The sequence below is a fragment of the Nesoenas mayeri genome, assembly GCF_963082525.1.
Source record: "Nesoenas mayeri genome assembly, chromosome: Z".
NCBI lineage: Eukaryota > Metazoa > Chordata > Aves > Columbiformes > Columbidae > Nesoenas > Nesoenas mayeri.
Window position 1 is genome coordinate 31,767,521 of NC_137542.1, and position 14,360 is coordinate 31,781,880.

At 35.9% G+C, this 14,360-nt stretch overlaps 1 protein-coding gene across 1 annotated transcript in view; it reads right to left on the bottom strand.

The window, feature by feature from the left end:
- Positions 1-638: 638 nt before the first annotated feature.
- Positions 639-14,360, bottom strand: part of ADAMTS19 (ADAM metallopeptidase with thrombospondin type 1 motif 19) — a gene marked incomplete at both ends in the record, with an annotated part of 147,877 nt that continues 134,155 nt past the window's right edge. The window contains 2 exons of the mRNA XM_080362911.1: positions 639-790; positions 3,516-3,693. Of these exons, the coding sequence (XP_080219037.1) occupies positions 639-790; positions 3,516-3,693 (330 nt within the window). The remainder of the gene's footprint in view (positions 791-3,515; positions 3,694-14,360) is intronic.

Below are 14,360 nucleotides of genomic sequence, written 5' to 3' on the forward strand. Positions count from 1 at the left end.
CAAGTATGAGTCCATAAGAATGATCTAAATCCCTACTTAGCTATTTTAATTTTCCTGTTTACAATATAAGTTACAGCAGAATATCCCCTTTAGTGTTTCTAAATCAAATGAACTGAATTCACAATACATTCTGTAATAAACTGTTCAATAATGTTATCTTACCTCAACATCTGTTGCAAAATACACAAGATCATTCTGACTCTGAATGCCAAAAATATAATAAAATTAAAAAGGGCTTTATTTCAATATACAACAAAACTATTCAGCTAAATTAAAATAAATTCAAGCTAACATGATTTTTTTTTTTTTTTTTTTTGGCAATAGAGAGATGACCCTATTGAAAATAAACATTTAAAATACTAGTTACTATTTTTTAAAAATTCTGATAAATGTATCCAAAGCCATACATATAAAAATTAATTATGAAAACATCAGAAGATAAAACAAATTGGCTGTCTAACCAAAACAATTAAGGATGTCTGGCAGGCAAAAATAAATTAATTTGATTAAATTATATGTAATCTGATAATATTTGGTCTGAAGAAGCATGTGTGTGTGTGTGTGTGTGTGTATACACGTGTATGTGTTTATAAATAATAAGATTGCAAAGAGCTGAGAGCCAGCCAGCCTGACAGAGGTCAACTCTTTTGTTGCATTTTTTGCGCATAAAAGTCCCTGCATGTCTCACAGCACCGCTGATACCACCTCATGTCTTGACAGAGGTTCTTCTCTCTTATCACTCTGCAGTACACAGGCCACTGGTCTCCCAGGCACTTGAATGTTAAAGCAGCTGTGAAACAACAACAACATATAAAATTCAAATATACATTACTGTTACATTTGTTAGTGAAGAGTTAGGTAGTGAAGGTAACAATGACAGCAGAAGTATATGTGGGGAAGGGAAAGGAAATTCAGGCTGAAGATGAGGAAGAAATTTTTTACACTGAGGGTGGTGAAACACAGGCACAGATTGCCCAGAGAGGTGGTAGATGCCCCGTCCCTGGAGACATTCAAGGTCAGGCTGGACAGGGCTCTGAGCAACCTGATCTAGTTGAAGATTTTCCTGCTCACTGCAGGGGGTTTGGACTAGATGATGTTTGAAGGACCCTTCCAACCCAAAACATTCTGTGATTCAGATTCTGTGATATTCAACTAAAGAAAGAAAAAACCCATCCTCCTCTTAAAGCCAGCTTAATTTGTAAATTGGATTAAGTTGTATTGAAATTAATTTGTTTAATGTCATGCAGCTGTCTCCTCATGAGAGACTGAAGTCCATCTTTCTGCCCTATACAGAGGCAGGCTAAGGCTGGGGCCAGGGTGAGGTGTGGGCTGCAGAGCCAGGTTCAGCAGAGCCAGGTCTGGCAGACTCTCATGAAACAGCAGCTCCAGCTGAAATTGCCCTCAGTCTGAGACAGAAGCTGCCACTGGAAAAACAGGAAGCTTCAGCTTGAATAATACTAGAATGGAGTTCTCAATGACACCTGTAAGTCGATTTTTTCAAATTCAGAAGCAGGTAGGGAAATGTAGGGATTAAAGCATGGAGGCTGCTGGTGGTTTTCCAATTCAGCTTTCGATTAAGAAATCATGACTTTGTGCCATGTAGTCAATGAATGGAAATTGAACAAAACGACATGATATCTTACATCATCTTTCTTTGTAGGTGAAATGATCTACTAGTCCTTTGATTTTGTGAGGCTTCTTTGTTCAAAGGAACAGAAATACATGGTCTTGCTAGCTTGAAAGCTACAGATGCCATGCTATGAGGCACTATTATAAGATGTGAAGACAGCAAGTCTCATGGGACATTTCACAGTGCAGATCCATCCTATCTAGAAAAATTTAACTTGTGGTCAATGGCTGTTGAAATATTGGCGAATATACTTGTCCAGGCCCAATTATCACATTTTGTGCTTCTCAAATCCACAAATACTATGCATTTCTTACCTTCTTGACCTTTTGATCCTCTCTAAGTACACTTAAAATGTGCGGCTTTATATATATGTATATTTTATTTTTTTAATTGTCTTCCAATACACTGGTTTGACTGCATTACCTTCTTTTTAATCACCCCAATAGGTCTTCTCTGCTCCATGTCAAAGTCAGGCTATTAATCCCTATCTTCCTGTCTTTCAGTTCTTGTCTTCACTCATTTATTCATGTTGGTCTATTAGTAGTCTGTTGCTACTTTCTAACTGTAGGAATCCCTAAACATTACATAATGTATTTTGGAGATATTAGTTTTTCTATCAGACTGGATTCTGACTCCTGCTGGATGGGGTCAACCCCTAGATTACTAACATCAGTGCTACATAATTCCTTCTATGAGGACAACATAGCCCAATCTTTTTTTGTGCACTTCACATTAAGTGAAATTTTAATGAATCTGAGGCCGTATTTTTTTTTGTGAAGCTTTGTGATTCATTTTACTCTATGACACAAAGCTGTTTTTACCTCACCAGACAGAGAGTGTCAGTGATAGTGCGATGGCCTCTAGCTTCTGAGAGATCAGTTGAACAAAGAAAGATAAAGTACAAAGGCCAACCTTACAACAGTGAAATAGCAGAGAAGAAGGCCATAAGCAACAGCTGCCACGTTATCCAGCAAAAGTGAAACAATTACTACTACACAAATGTTTAAGGGTTATAAACTTCAAAAAGAAATATCCTTCACTGACTCAAAGGAGGGATTACATACAGCCTGAAATGTTAGACTTGCTTTCCATGCAGGAGTAATCTATTTGACAGCGGGGCTGATCTTAACAAGGGCTCTGGAAAATCATCTAGAAAGGGTATGCTGTCTTAATGCAAGCCTTTGAATATTCCCCAGTCATACTCATGAAGCAGATGCAAGTCTTAGGGAGCTAATGGTAAGGCCAGCATCAACAATTCACTAGGAAATAATAATTAACAGAACTATCAGTTCTGTAGCTGTGCAGTAATATAATTTGTTGAAGAGCAACAGAGGCCCGAGTTCCTCCAGGAACAGCAAATCTCTTTATGTTAGTATTTTTCCTTCACACATCCTAATCCCTCAGGCATAGACTGTAGACATCTGAACTAAAGACAAGTGGAAGGAGCTATTTGTATCTGAGGAACAAATAAGGAACTCCTTGATCTCAACAAATATAATGAGAATGTAGTTTGGAGAGCTTTGAAAGAGAAAACAAGGTACTTTGTCACTTTAGAAATGCTTGATAAAATTGAGTGAACAAATTACATAGAAACTAAATTCTTAGCTCTGATATAAACTTATTTTCACCTAGGACATTTTGTGTCCATAATACCATCCAGTACCATAATATAGTCCTTCCTTTGATAGCAAAACCCTTCACTATTTCTAAGGTACAGTCTCTGATGTACATACTGGAAAATTGAGGCAGAGAGATGAGTCTATTAATAGAATTTACATCTCCTGAGCCCTTGCCCTCTGTTTTTAAACTAGGATTGTCATTAGTCTATGGAGAAAAAGAACTAAGAATATATTTCCAGCAGGAATGTGTTATTTTGACTGCTTACCTAACCTGGGTGATGTTATTGTGTTAACATTAATTTTCTCATTGCAGGCATGGAGATGACAGGGTCTGTAGGCTGCAGGCTTTTCTGAGGAAAAGCATTCATTGCCATGCCTTCCTGTGATCTTGTGCATGCACTGGATGACTCGGGACTGCATCCCTTTGCCACAGGTGACGGAGCACTGGAACACATAGAAGATAGATATTCATTGGAAAGTTATTTTTGCCAGTAAACATGAAGACAAGATGCCAGTTCAGGTGAAGTTGGTGGCTGTTTCTTTATTGTCAGCATTCCAATATTTCTGCCTTTCATTCTGTTAGCTAAATGAAAATCAATTTAAAAAGCACAAATATATTGACAATATTTATTGAAGGACTGATTCCAGCATTCTGTTGCTCTGAAGCTCCATTTTGCAGAGCCTGAGATTAAACTGAAATGCACCAATGTGCCTGAAGGACACAAGGGCTCTTCTCCTGTATCTGTATGCTAATTTACTCTTGTTAGAAGTGAGAGTGATGGAACATAAGAAAATGCTCACAGACACTGACAGAGAAGCATTTTTAATTAAGCCATTACTTCTGCCAGTGCAATAGTGCTCTTTCTACTGCGCAGAGTATATTCCTCTTGTCTTTGTGTCACAGCATCACATTTTCACGTGTCCCACAAATTAAATGCACATAACTGAGGCATGCTGCCTGGCCTTTAATCAACCTTCTCATCTTGTTGCCACAGAGAATGAAGTGAGAAAATAAACAGCTGAACACTGTAATGATGGTAATGTTCTATCACAATAACATAACACATTCAGGCATTGCTGTACAGATGCATACAAAACTTATTCTCAACGAACAAAATATATTGTTTCCCCTTCACTGATTTTCTGAACAAAATTTCACAGGGCAATAATTATTTTTGTGTCCACTGTCATATGTTCTATTGCTTTAAATACAAATTCATTAAAAAAATAATATAGCAATGTGCTCCTAGCTGCTAATGATTTTGACTCAAATACCCATAAATTTCCTGAAGTTTTGGAGAAATTTACTATAGAGGACTGTACTACAGAGGATCAGTTTCTCTTTTAGTGAATTTTCCTTTCAGCTAAATTCTTCTAAATGCTTTCTAAATAACTGCACTTTTCTAAATTTTTGCCTGCATGTTTTGGGGACACTGTGCTCTAAAGACTGATGAGATGACCAACGGAATGCTGAAGAAGCTCATGTTTAGATTTATTGCTATGACAGCCAAGAAGATTGATAAGATTCCACACATCCCATAACTGAGAGGGGGATGTTTAGAGGAGGGGGGGACAGGACAGGTGACTAAAACTGACCAACTGAGTATTCCATCCCTTCCATGTCACACATCACATAAAAGTGGGAGATCACAAGGGTCTCGCTCTCTTTGACCATGGTCGGCATCTAGAGAGGACCCTGCTTGTTTGCCTGTGATCTCAGGCCTGAGGGCCCTGCATCCCTGAATGCAGCTTCCGGTTTGCTGTGAAGTCCTGCCCATGACTTCTGGGTGCCTGCCCTGCAGCTGCTGGAACCACACTTGCTCTGCCCACCCAGCTCCATCACTGCTGGAGCCACACCAGTTCTGCCCACCACAGGAGGGGCTAAACGCTGCTCTACCCTGGAACATTCAAGATTTGGTTTTGTTTATTTTGTATATATATTCTCTATTTATTAGTAGCATTAGTAAAGCCTTTCCAACCTGAAGTTTCTCTTCCTTTTTTCCTTCTTACACTTTTTCTTATCTATGAAAAAGGGTGGGGAGATGCTACGGTTTATTGTTGCCTTGCTTTAAATGCTGACAGATTTAATTGGTGGCCTGTACGGGGAAAGAGAATTGGTATGGGGAAAGATAAGAGAAACTGTGACAAAGACATTTTCAAATACTAATAGATTTCTTGCAATTAATGATATCAGCACTGGCTGAAAATTTATGCCATTACTACCCGCATAATCCTGCAAATATTTTTATTCTAAAAAATTGGAATTACATAATCAGAACACATTTCCTCGGGAGGCTTCAAGAAGGAGCAGAAAAACATTGAAATGCGAAAGACAATGGAGGGGTGTTATAACAAAAAAGGTTTCCAAAACATCTTGTCTCAGGACAGAGATGAAAAAGTATAGTTTTCTGCAAAAAAAAAAAGAATAGATTTTGAGTGTAGGATACAGTAAAGGGGTTTTTACCCTTTAGTTTTGTTAGCTATGTGCTTTTGAGTGACATTTTAAACACTGTTACTTGGAGAAAAGATTTACACATGCTAAATGGTAAACAGATGGCTTGCACATTAAATATGTACATCAAGAGAGGTAAGACTCAAGTCTTTTAGACTCATGAGACTTCAAGAGAGGTATAAGACACTAGGATACACACTTAAAGGGTGTTTTCACAAGGGACTGAACAAGGTCCAAAGCACACTTCAGCTTGTAACCACATTAAATCAAATGCTGGCCTTCTATAAGAGGCCGCAAGTGGACTTGATTCGCTTTTGTAGATCAGGAGTTAACTCTATAAAGTTAATAAAGAACTACAATTTCTTGCAAGTTAATCAGGTACAGCCTGCATGAGCCAAGGCATACAAAGACATTAAATTATGAATATATAATTTCTACTGAATAGCAACTACAGCTTTACATATGAAAAAAATATGCTGTTTTTTCCAAAGTAAAAGGAGGAAATGCAGCTACCACTGAAGTATTTTCAAAGTAGAAGTCTTTAATCAACTTAGAATTTGGTAACTGCTTTCAAATTGCATGAGAAAAAGCCTCTCAATAGAATTCCTTTTCCCAAATTCTCTGCCATTTCTCTGTGCAGCTAAAACTAATCTCATTTCCTATTAATGGGCCAACATGATGCACATTGGTAAACATGTGTAATCACACATACACATACCCAAATTTAATCACCAGAGAGCAGCCAGAATATTGATCTTAATTTTGCCAAAATTCCAGCCACTTCTTGGATTCCTCTCTTCATAATTTCAGAGAGGTTTACCTTTGGAATATTTTAATGGACAACAAGTGAGACAATGGAAGAGCAAAATAATTAAAAAATCTAGACCACTCAAAAAAGCCTTAAACCTGAGAATGAAGGAATGATGAAGGTAGTATGACGATGACAACTTGATGAAGATAGTGAGATGAAGATAATATTTTAAAATTATCACAATTACATTAATGTAGAGTAATTATGCATACACTATTGTATTTTCTCCCCTTCAGTAAAACACTTCCATGTTTATTAATGAAAGCAAGAGAATATGTGAGCTTGCAGTATGTACATATCTTTTGTCAGCTACAGAGGAGGAGGGAAAAGACAGTTAGGTGGATCTGGTACATAAGAGCTAAAAATAATTTATCTGCCCTTAACCTTTGTTTATCTTGAAATGAGTAGGTGCAACCTAGCTATCTGGAGTACTGGAGGGAGAATGGGATTTGAAAGACACTAGACTTCTGCTGACAAAATGGGCTCCAATGTTTTATCTGCTAATTGATAATGCATAACAATTAATGTATGCAGCTGCCTTTGTCAGAGCACTCAGGTGGCATCCTCATCAAATGAGCTGTGGCCCAAAAGCTTCTTGTGACTGCAACTGAGAACTACATGCAACAAGCAGACAGATCTCTCTCTTGGCTAATCAGTGTTTAGGCCTTGAGTTTCTATGCAGAATTTGGCAAGACTTTGGCATTAAAATCTTAATAGTTGAATTAACATCCCTTTAATGACAGAGCAGCTACTAGCCTTTGTGAGATATTTAAAGTGTGTTATGAAGCATTACAATGTAGTTTTCTATCCAAAGATGTATTCATCTTACAAATGAGCCATTTTGTCTTGCCATGAGCTACTTATTAGCATCCCAGAGGAAGAAACTGACACTAAATGATGATCAAATGAAATGTCTCAGTTCATATAGGAAATATGTAGCAAAGCAGGAAATAAAATAATGCCTTCTGATTTATCTTCTTTTCACAGAAATGTAATGATTTTTAACTTTGTATTTAATTCTTATTTTATAAAACTCATTACAAAGTCTTGAAACATGATTGATAGAAAAGATGAAGAGGTAAGGCTACTGCACTGATTCACAATCCAAAACTTTCAAAGGCAGACTGACCAGTTTACAAGTATGGAGAGGTTTTTCCAAACCACCAGCGTTTTAAAATCAACCAGACATCTGAAAGTCAAGCTGTGCTCTTCCCTGTTCACACACCAGCAGCACCAGTTTTGTCTGACTTCAAAATAAGAATTTTACTGATTGGAAGCCAAAAATAATAATAAAGAATCTTTTTACTGCATCTATGTTATCTCCCATTCAAAGTAATATGGACCAGTATGAAACAGGGAAACACACTTCAGGTATTGCATTTAGCAGTGCATTTGCAAGCTACACAGACAAACACTAAGACTCCTCTTTGTCTTTATGAAGTGGTTTTAAACCTAAATTTGTGCTGCATACACACCAGCCAACTGCTGGTATAACTAAGAACACACCCTGAATATTACAGGATAAAAGGTACCCACAATATTTTTCTTTTCACTCCGTAAAGGTATGGACTTAATAAAATTTCACTAGGAGACGACCTCAGCTGCTGCAAACCAGCTAGATACAACTCAGAGCAACAGCTCTGATCATCGTTTTTATAGTCATTTTACTGCATATACATGTATACATTCTAGCTGTAGCAGGACTCTTCAAAAACTGTCTCCTAAGCTTGCCTCACTTTTTGATTTCTCTCACTGAAAATATTCAGCTGAGGCAAATACCTCTCACTGAATGTGCAGTTGCCACATTTTTAGGTAGCACTTGTGGTATGTAGCTAAAGTTGGCATATCTTCTATTTACTTCTGGACTTTCATGTTTGAAACTGTAACAAAACTCCACCTTACGAGAAACAAAAATGCTTTCACTTTTACATATCAAGCAGTGAATTTAGTCCAAAAATTATCTGTCAAAACTGCTTGTTTCCCTGATTTTATATACATATGGCTTAAGATAAAACTTATGTATATAAAATTTACAGAAAACACCCACTCCAAAAACAATCCGTAGTAATTTGCATCAATTCAGCAGATCCCAGATTAATTTCAATCCACAGTTTTTGTTACTAGTCAATGCAGAATACTCTTCTATAGCTCTTCTTCCCATGCCCTCCACCTCCCAAATATCACTCTTGCATATGCTATACTTTATTTTTTGTGGTGGTTAATTACATTTTACTTCTGAGTGTTCAGATGACCTAAAATTTAAGGCCATGTAGCTGATTATTGAAAAATCCTGTAGGACACTTTGTTTGTAGGTTTAGACTAAATGTTCTTAATACTCAGCCAGAGGTTTTTTATGTGGCTGTTAATCTGTGCATTTTGGACACAGTCCTAAAGGTACTGTAGAACTGTTCAAACAGCAAGACATGTAAAACATTCCTGTTAAAAATTACAAAAAATTCCTGGATAAATACAGTTAACAGCTTCCTTTTTTATTTCTTCTTACTTTCTTTATCTTTTTTATTTTTCTTTCAAATAAAATCTAGTCATCCTGTTTGAATTTTGTCCTACTTTTGAACTTCTTTTAGACATAATTTCAAGGACAGAAACTTAGCGTGTTAAATATAACAATCCTTACGCTTGGCATGCACACCCGTTACCCAAGATTCCTTCTTTCTATTCCCTGCCAAATATATATATTCTGGAGAGAATACATATTCCCAAGGCCAACAGCTGAGGAAGGTGCTGTAATGCCTTAGCTGCTTCAGCTGGCCTTCATAAGAAGTAGGAATTCCTAAATTAAGGGAAAAATTGTCACTGGCAGACAGTAACAGTCAAAATGCATCTTTCTGCCAAGACAACAGGCAATCACTGCAAAGTTTGATACAATCCATAATGAAAAACCCAATCTGAGACAACATTAACAGAACTCACTTGTACAATTTATTTTCAAGAATAAATGGATTGTTCAATAAATTACAAGTCTAAGTAGCATTCAAAGTGGAGAGGCATGTGCTCATAAAGAAACTCAGTGATGAGTTCTACTGGAAATTATTAGCAGAGCATTCCTAATCATTTATGTATAGGTTCATCAGTTCCAGCATTTAAGCTGTTTCTAACCTTTTCATAAAGTGAGTGTGAAACAAGGATAGCAAGCAAACTTTAGCAACAGGATTCATATTCACTGACATGTTTGCCATCTTTTAATGTACCTTGTGTTTTTATGAAGTTTGCTTTTGAAGGCAGGTAGTAGATGAAGTGGTGAATTTTTTTCAACAAAGACTTTATATTGAGTTTTAGCAATATTCTTACCGGTTACTAAATAAAGCAAATAATCTGCAGTTTGAGCCTTTTTTTTTACTTCTTTTTGTGGTTTTTGTTTGTTTGTTTGTTTGTTTTGTTGCTTTTTATTATTATTAAAGGCAGTTGTGTATGAAGAAAACTAATACGAAAAGAGCAGCTAATGTATCCAAACATAAAATGGAGTCTGAGTTCTCCCATGCATCTTTTCAGGAAGGTCTTTCTGTCTCTCATTTCTGACACACCCAATACCTCAGTATATGAATGCCAAATTTAAAATTCAGAACTTGTGCTAAGTTCAGCTGAGAAAATTCTGTTGTTGGTCTCTCCTAAGTTTAGCAAGTTTAGTTGTTCTTTTTCATCTTTCTTCTCCTCTCCTCTCCTCCTCCTCTCCTCTTCTCTTCTCTTCTCTTCTCTCTCTTCTCTTCTCTTCTCTTCTCTTCTCCTTCTCTTCTCTTCTCTTCTCTCTTTCTCTTCTCTTCTCTTCTCTTTCTCTCTCTTCTTCTTCTCTTCTCTTCCTCTTCTCTTCTCTTCTCTTCTCTTCTTTCCTCCTCTTCTCTTCTCTTCTCTTCTCTTTTTCTTCTCTTCTCTTCTCTTCTCTTCTCTTCTCTTTTCTCTCTCTTCTCTTCTCTTCTCTTTCTCTCTCTCTCTTCTCTTCTCTTCTTCTCTTCTTTTCTTTCTTTTCTTTTCTTCTCTTCTTCTTTTCTTTTCTTTTCTTTTCTTTTCTTTTCTTTTCTTTTCTTTCTTTTCTTTCTTTTCCTTTCCTTTCCTTTCTTTTCTTTCTTTTCTTTCTCCTCTCCTTCCTCTCCTCTCCTCTCCTCTCCTCTCCTCTCCTCTCCTCTCCTCTCTCTCTCCTCTCCTCTCCTCTCCTCACCTCTCTCCTCCTCTCCTCCTCATTTACTCTGAATGAATAGTGGGGTTTGATAGGTTTCAGTCTTAACAGACTCGCTGGACTCATCTTTGAAGTCATAAATTAATATTTGAAACTCAGGTTCAGTTCCCCAATACCTTTCTTGGATGAACTAGTGTAACAGAATCACCACTTTATGATTTAAAAAGCTTGATTTTCCCAATGAAACTAGTTTATTTTGTTAGGACACTTAAACTTATTAGTTTGTTTAGGAAGCCTGCTTAGAGAAATACTGGTGGAACATGAAATTCCTCAGGCTCAAGGAAGGCTCATGCCACAATATACTTCTCACTGAACTTTGCAAGGAACAGGTAGAAGACCCTCAAATTCTGAAGTGAAAATTTCTGGCAGACTAAGAGTTTTCTGATGTGGCACATACAATAGATTTGGATCCCTCAGGAACCAGAAGAAGAGCAAAAGGGAAGGGAATTTTTTTCTGGTGGATTATTCCACCAGCTTTAAACAGACATAAAAGCCTTTATCATGAAGTTTTTCATTTCCTCCACATGAAGAAAACTGATTTTGATTGTATTACTAAAAAACCAAACCAAACCAAAAACAAACAACCTAAAGATGAAAGTTCTTGAAAAACTTCAAGGTGAAGACTAACCTTCAGTATTAAGCTGCAAAAATTCTGTGTATGACAATCTGGAGTCCTGATCCATAAAAACAACAGATTATATTACAGCCTCTCATTCTTAGCCCACCCTCCACATCAAGCAAGGTATCAGGATTTTTCTCTCTTAATTATGACCTATGTTTAAGAATGGACAAAAATTGCAACACCATAATAGATACAGGAAACCATGTTTCTCTATATGCTCCAGATGTACTTTACTTTCACAGCCTTTTCCATTTTGTATTTATACTTTCTGTAGATCCATATTTAATATTATATTTCCATGCTTCCCAGTGATGTGAAGCCTTAGCTTTTATTTTGCTGGTTCTGTGAATTGTATTTCTTCTTCATGGTTTTTAAATACAGATACAAAGCTGAAACCAAATATTCAATTTGATTTTTTCAATAAAATAGATCTGTGATGGTTGTGATATTCTGAGATGAGGGAAGTGAAAGGAAACTGTATAAGCACCATTTCTTTAGGATCTGTACCTGCCAGACTAGGAAACAAACAATTCCAGTCAACAGCACTTTTACAGAACTATGGCTTCTTTCCAATGTCTTTATGGATATTTTATCAATTCTAAAGATGCAAAAGGTTTGCCTAAGGCTGTATTTTTAAAGTATGTCAGCAAAGAAACCAGAAGGAGATCATTATTTGTTAGAATCAAGTGATATAAGTAGTTGTATAGATGCAACGCATAACTCTTTAAGAGGATTCACACTTAGTGGATTAGACTTCATATTATACTGCCAACACTTCATAAAAGGTCTTTCTTATGGCATGCTATATATATATTACTGCCATTAGTTCTTAATGATGAAAAAGACAATATTACATCTCACACTTTCATATCTGAGATATCACTGCATTATAACTATCAAACATGCAAACAAGAATCTGGAAGCTATTAGATTTGATGACCTCGTAATTACCTGTATCTTTCTGATGAAATAGTTGGAGTATCTCATTCTGGACTGAAGAAAATTAACTCTTAAAAAGAATGTGAAATATTAGCCTTTGAGTATATAGTTTAATGTCAGCATATCTCACAATACTGACCTGCTGTTCTGTAGAAATAACTCATGAGCACCAAAATTAAGGGATTATGGCATTTCTAATGAAAAGAAGATATAAAGAATGCATTAAGGACATAAAGAAAGTGTCATAGGAGGAAAAAAAACCCTCCAACAAACCCTTTCCTCTTCAAAATTTCTAATATTTTATCTATTTACTTTTCAGAAATTAAAAAAATGTCAAAAAGCTGTTTTGTATCACATAAAAATAAGCATTTGCCTTTAAGTAGCACTCTCAAATTTTTCCAGTAGTATTATAAGTAAAAGAGCAAGCTCATCCCTAACAAGGAGTGTACTTCCATTCGCTATATCTATCAAATTTTAAAACATGAAGATCTGAAGTGATAGCATGTAACTCAGCTAAATGGATATGAAATATATATAAAAAACCCGACAACAAATTGAGAGTTTATGAGGAAACTGAACCTAAGGATTTTTTTTTAAGCTGGAATACCATGATCCCACATACGAGTCATTACTTTTGAAATAAAAACCTTAAAAAAGAAACAGAGAAAATGAAGTAAAAAATAACTTAAAATTATCAAAAACACTTCCACTGGTTAATTTTCTCTTCAGAATATCTAAACACATTTTCAATTGTCAGAAAATGGATTTCCAGAAAATTATTCTAACTTCTTTAATAGTAGGAAAACCATACTAAAGTGTAATGTTTCTATTATGTATGATGTGGTCACTCAAAAGCATAAGTGTCCTGAGAGTGCTGCCAGAGAGCCAGCAGACAGACAAAGTTGACCTGAGTTGTTGTCCTGTGATAAACTTACCAAAGAATAAGCATTACTTTTAAGTGAACTCTGTTTTATGTTAGCTTTATTGGAAGTATTTGTGGCAAGATTAGATGAGGGAACTCTGGCGATTAAACATAAAGCTATGAGTAACAGCCTAAAACAGCATACATAAAGCAGAAAAGTAAATATTTCCTACAGTATTTTAAAATATATAGTATTATTCGTAATTCTTTAAAACTGGTAAATGAATAATGTTAAGTAGCTATTCTGATTCTGTTTTGCCAGTCAGAAATCACAGGGTTTAATTTGATACAATTATTTCAAAAGAAATTTTCAATAATTGGTTATAAATTGTATTTTTGAAGTATTTTCAGCTAGCAACTAGCTACAAGCTATTAGAAAACAGTAAAAAATAATCACACAGATTAAAACAAAATAACAAAAAAAAACAAGAATAAGTACTTCTGTGACTTCTGGCACTATATGGCTCACAACCAGAAAAGTTTGGAAATCGGTATTTTGCCTCATCTAGGCCATAGTAGAATGGCTTGGAAGACAGTGGTAGTGGAAAAGAAGGTAATGGGAAGAAGCTGCTGCTGTGTCCTGTGACTTCTGCCTTTGTAGCTGTATGGCATATCTCCTGCTAGGTGTGAACTTGTCTCCTTTGACTGGCCTTGTTTGTTCCAAGAGATCACAATGTCCAAATTTTGAAACACAGCGCTGAACAAGCTTCAATGTCCTACTTGTGCTTTTAGCTCTAATAATTATAGTTAACATGGGTTCGTTTGTTTGTTTTCTTAATTCTAGCTTTCTAGTTTATCTTATCTTTTATTTTTTTTAATCTTGAAGGTAATCCCCATCTCCTTTTAAATTAAGATCCAGTATCAAAGTTTAATGCTGTAATACAAATGTACATTAATGATTTTCTCTTTCTGAAGATGTTAAGTAAATGCCATGATGCAGAACAGTTTCACCAAATTTTCTCCCCGAAGCCATACCTTTGTATTACTCTGCAAAATTCCAAGGAACTTGCCACCTAGTTGGTCCAAAAAAACCTATGCCAAGAACTAACCCAGTTGACAGTATCTTGTTTGACCAATCCACTTCTCACAAAAACATTTCAGCCTAATTTGGGGAAGCTAAAGCAATTAATTTTTAATTTTAAAGAATGTTTGAAAAATATTCTCATCATTCTAGAC